The sequence below is a fragment of the Arachis hypogaea genome, chromosome 11 (genome assembly GCF_003086295.3).
Source record: "Arachis hypogaea cultivar Tifrunner chromosome 11, arahy.Tifrunner.gnm2.J5K5, whole genome shotgun sequence".
In the NCBI taxonomy this organism is placed as follows: domain Eukaryota; kingdom Viridiplantae; phylum Streptophyta; class Magnoliopsida; order Fabales; family Fabaceae; genus Arachis; species Arachis hypogaea.
Window position 1 is genome coordinate 41,728,956 of NC_092046.1, and position 3,002 is coordinate 41,731,957.

The 3,002-nt window shown below is 41.5% G+C and overlaps 1 protein-coding gene across 3 annotated transcripts; it reads left to right on the forward strand.

Annotated features, from left to right (window-relative positions):
• The first annotated feature begins 518 nt into the window (after positions 1 to 518).
• On the forward strand, positions 519 to 2,650 carry LOC112720748 (uncharacterized). 3 transcript variants are annotated; one of them, XM_072206760.1, is made up of 2 exons: positions 519 to 1,585; positions 1,881 to 2,406. In XM_072206760.1, exon 1 carries the CDS (start codon positions 822 to 824, stop codon positions 1,542 to 1,544), a length of 723 nt encoding a protein of 240 aa, XP_072062861.1. In that variant the 5' UTR covers positions 519 to 821; the 3' UTR covers positions 1,545 to 1,585; positions 1,881 to 2,406. The 3 variants fall into 3 exon arrangements, with proteins under 3 accessions (XP_072062861.1, XP_072062863.1, XP_072062862.1); XM_072206762.1 differs by lacking the exon at positions 1,881 to 2,406 and adding an exon at positions 2,433 to 2,650 and having other exon boundaries at positions 527 to 1,549; XM_072206761.1 differs by having other exon boundaries at positions 527 to 1,549.
• Positions 2,651 to 3,002: the final 352 nt, after the last annotated feature.

Sequence of the window (3,002 nt, forward strand, 5' to 3'; positions counted from 1 at the left end):
TAATGATACGGGGTCGGTCACGAGTCACCGACCCGAACCAAGAGGTGACCCACGCGTCACCTCACATTCCACAAGAAACCTAGACAGCTAGTGGAAGCTTCCAGACAAGTGAGCCTGATCACAAGAGGCCCACCCGAGCATGGAGTATAAATGGGAGGGAACTACCCCTCTCTAAAGGTACGTCACCCTTCTAACCCTAATTGATCACCTATTCGTACGGACTCTAACTTTAGCATCGGAGTGTCCTTACAAGTGGTCCCATCCGCCGTCACGTCAACAAACAGACAGAACGCGCCGTTCCAGCAACTTACGCTCAGGTCCTGATTCTCTCATTTTCTTGCTCCGTCATTCACCTTATCGATCCACTAAATACCTGAGCAACTGAACATTATCCAATTATGTATTTTCATATAAGCAAAAATAATTTTTAAATCCAATACTTAAAAACTCATCTAAGTGTGTGAATATAAGCGTGTAAAAAAATCTTTAAAATTAAACTCTACTTTCCAAAGCTTTTTTTTTTTTTTTTTTGTCTGATCTACTGTTCATAGTTAAATTGTGTAAGATTAATTACATTGAAAAATAAAATTCACAAAATCATCAGCGGATAGCGGTTTGAAGATGAAGAACCCGATAGGCCACAGCCCATAGGAGTCCCGAGTCCCGAGTCCCTCATAGTTAGAGAAGAAGGAAAATCGAACAAAATCGAACCCGCCTTCCCAAACCTCTTCTCTACTTCAACTTCCCATCACGCAATCCCCAAAATCCCAATTTCTCAAACCCTAATTTCGATCCCCAAATATCCAGATCGATCGAATTCCATGGCAAACCCTTCCTCATCTTCCTCCTCCTCGTCTCAATTCACCTACTCCTCCGATCCCTCTTACTTCCCCACCCCCTTCCACCTTCAACAACCGCCTTACGCCCCACCCCCTCGTCCCCCTCCTCCCACCGTCGCCGCTACCCCCGCTGCTGCGGCATACAGCTATCCTCCTCCACCGTCACTCCACCACCAATTCCAGCGCGACGCTCAGCAACTCTTCCAGCGCGACGCCCAGACCATCACCCCGGAGGCTCTCGAGAGCGTGAAGGCCGCCATAGCCAGCAGCGACGTCGACCACAAGACCGACGCGAAGCGGAAGGCAGTTCCCCGCCGTGCCGCCGGGCAGACGTGGGAGGATCCCTCGCTGGCCGAGTGGCCGGAGAACGACCATCGCTTATTCTGCGGCGATCTAGGGAACGAGGTGAACGACGACGTTTTGTCGAAGGCCTTCACAAGATTCCCTTCGTTTAACATGGCGAGAGTTGTGAGGGACAAGCGATCAGGGAAGACCAAAGGGTACGGATTCGTAAGCTTTGCGGACCCTTCGGACCTTGCCGTGGCTCTGAAGGAGATGAACGGGAAGTACGTTGGGAACAGGCCAATCAAGCTATGCAAGAGCAAGTGGAAGGAGAGGACCGATTATGATGCTGTTGATAAGCAGAAGAAGCACTCCAAGAAGAAGTTGAAGTCTTCCTCCAAGGTTGGCGTGTTGCATTACTAATTAAGGTAGACGTCGAAAAGAAAAAGAAAAAGTGTTTGCATGTGAGTTGTTTTAGTTTATGAAAGTTTTGATTCCTACCCTCTCCCCCCCCCCCCCCCTTCTTCCAAAAAAGTTCTTTACTGATGACCCTTTTGAACAAAGTGGTTCCCCGTGCACGGATTCGGATAATTTCGGAATTAACTGTTTCATACGTACTGGGAATGGTAGTTCCGTTCAACCGTTTGTACTATTGTGTTTTCTTGGCAATCTCTTTTTTTTTTATTGGTTTAGAAATGGGAGAGGATCCAGATCACTATGCAGTTTTGTGAATCATTTGGTTTTATTTACTGTGTGCAGTGCATTAATATCTGCTGAGAACAGCCCTTTTATTGGATTTTCAATTCAAAATGACTCATATGCGGTCAATGTTAAATCCATGTAAGTTGCTGATGCGACCAAATTGAACAACTTAGTTACCCACCTCAAAGCTCTGTGAACGTAAGAATCGTTGAGGCTCTGTTTTTTTTAACAAGAATTTATGAAAGAAATATGCAATCTGAAAACTAAATAAGGAAATAAGTTTCCATTGTTTTTGAAACTTCTTTCATAATTCCTGAAACATGAAAGCCCAGAATAAAATCTGACTTTTTGTTGTTTCAATGTTTGCAGTTTGTTTTATCTCTTTCTAGTTTATGTTGTTTCTCTGTGCAGAGCCATTTAGAAATTAATGGTGATTGGCTCAAAAAAAATATGCAAGAACAATTCAAGTGTCAACTTCATCTTATAGGTTTTATTTGAACCTCTCTAGGTTGTTAACGCATATGAACCACTTCAAATTGCTTTATTTAGTTTGAGTAAAGTTTCTTACATTTTCTAGTTTTAATCAGTGGATTAACATTTGAGTGACAGTGCGCAAGAGGTTTCATTAGTTTTTACTAGACGTCTAAACATTGGATGCCCGGATCGTTCAAGTTTTGGGTAGATCAATCTTAGCTGTCAAGAATCAGGAGATTATGGCTAACGTTATCTTTACTTTGCATTGCCTAACGGACTGCCCGATCTCCAGGAGATTATGGCTTTATCATGGGTTTGGTCTTTGGTGAGTATGGTAATTTTTATTTTTATCATTCTTCTTCTTCTTCTTATTAAGGATAATATAAATTGGATTATTATTGATAAAAGTATAATTTTATTAATATGAAGAGAAGTATAATATAAATTGGATTATTATTGATAAAAGTATAATTTTATTAATATGAGGAGAAGGATAATACAAATTGGAGGATAAGCGATCCCATATACAAAAGCAAAAAAAAAAAAAAATGATTTATCTATAGAAGTTATGTCCAAAAAAAATCTATAGAAGTTAGAACATAGCTTTTCAATCTTCAACATGTTCGAGAGAGAAAGTCTTTGATTAAATTAATAGCTCAAATGGCATAAACTCTCCATACTCATTTAAGAGGTTGTGGGTTCGAG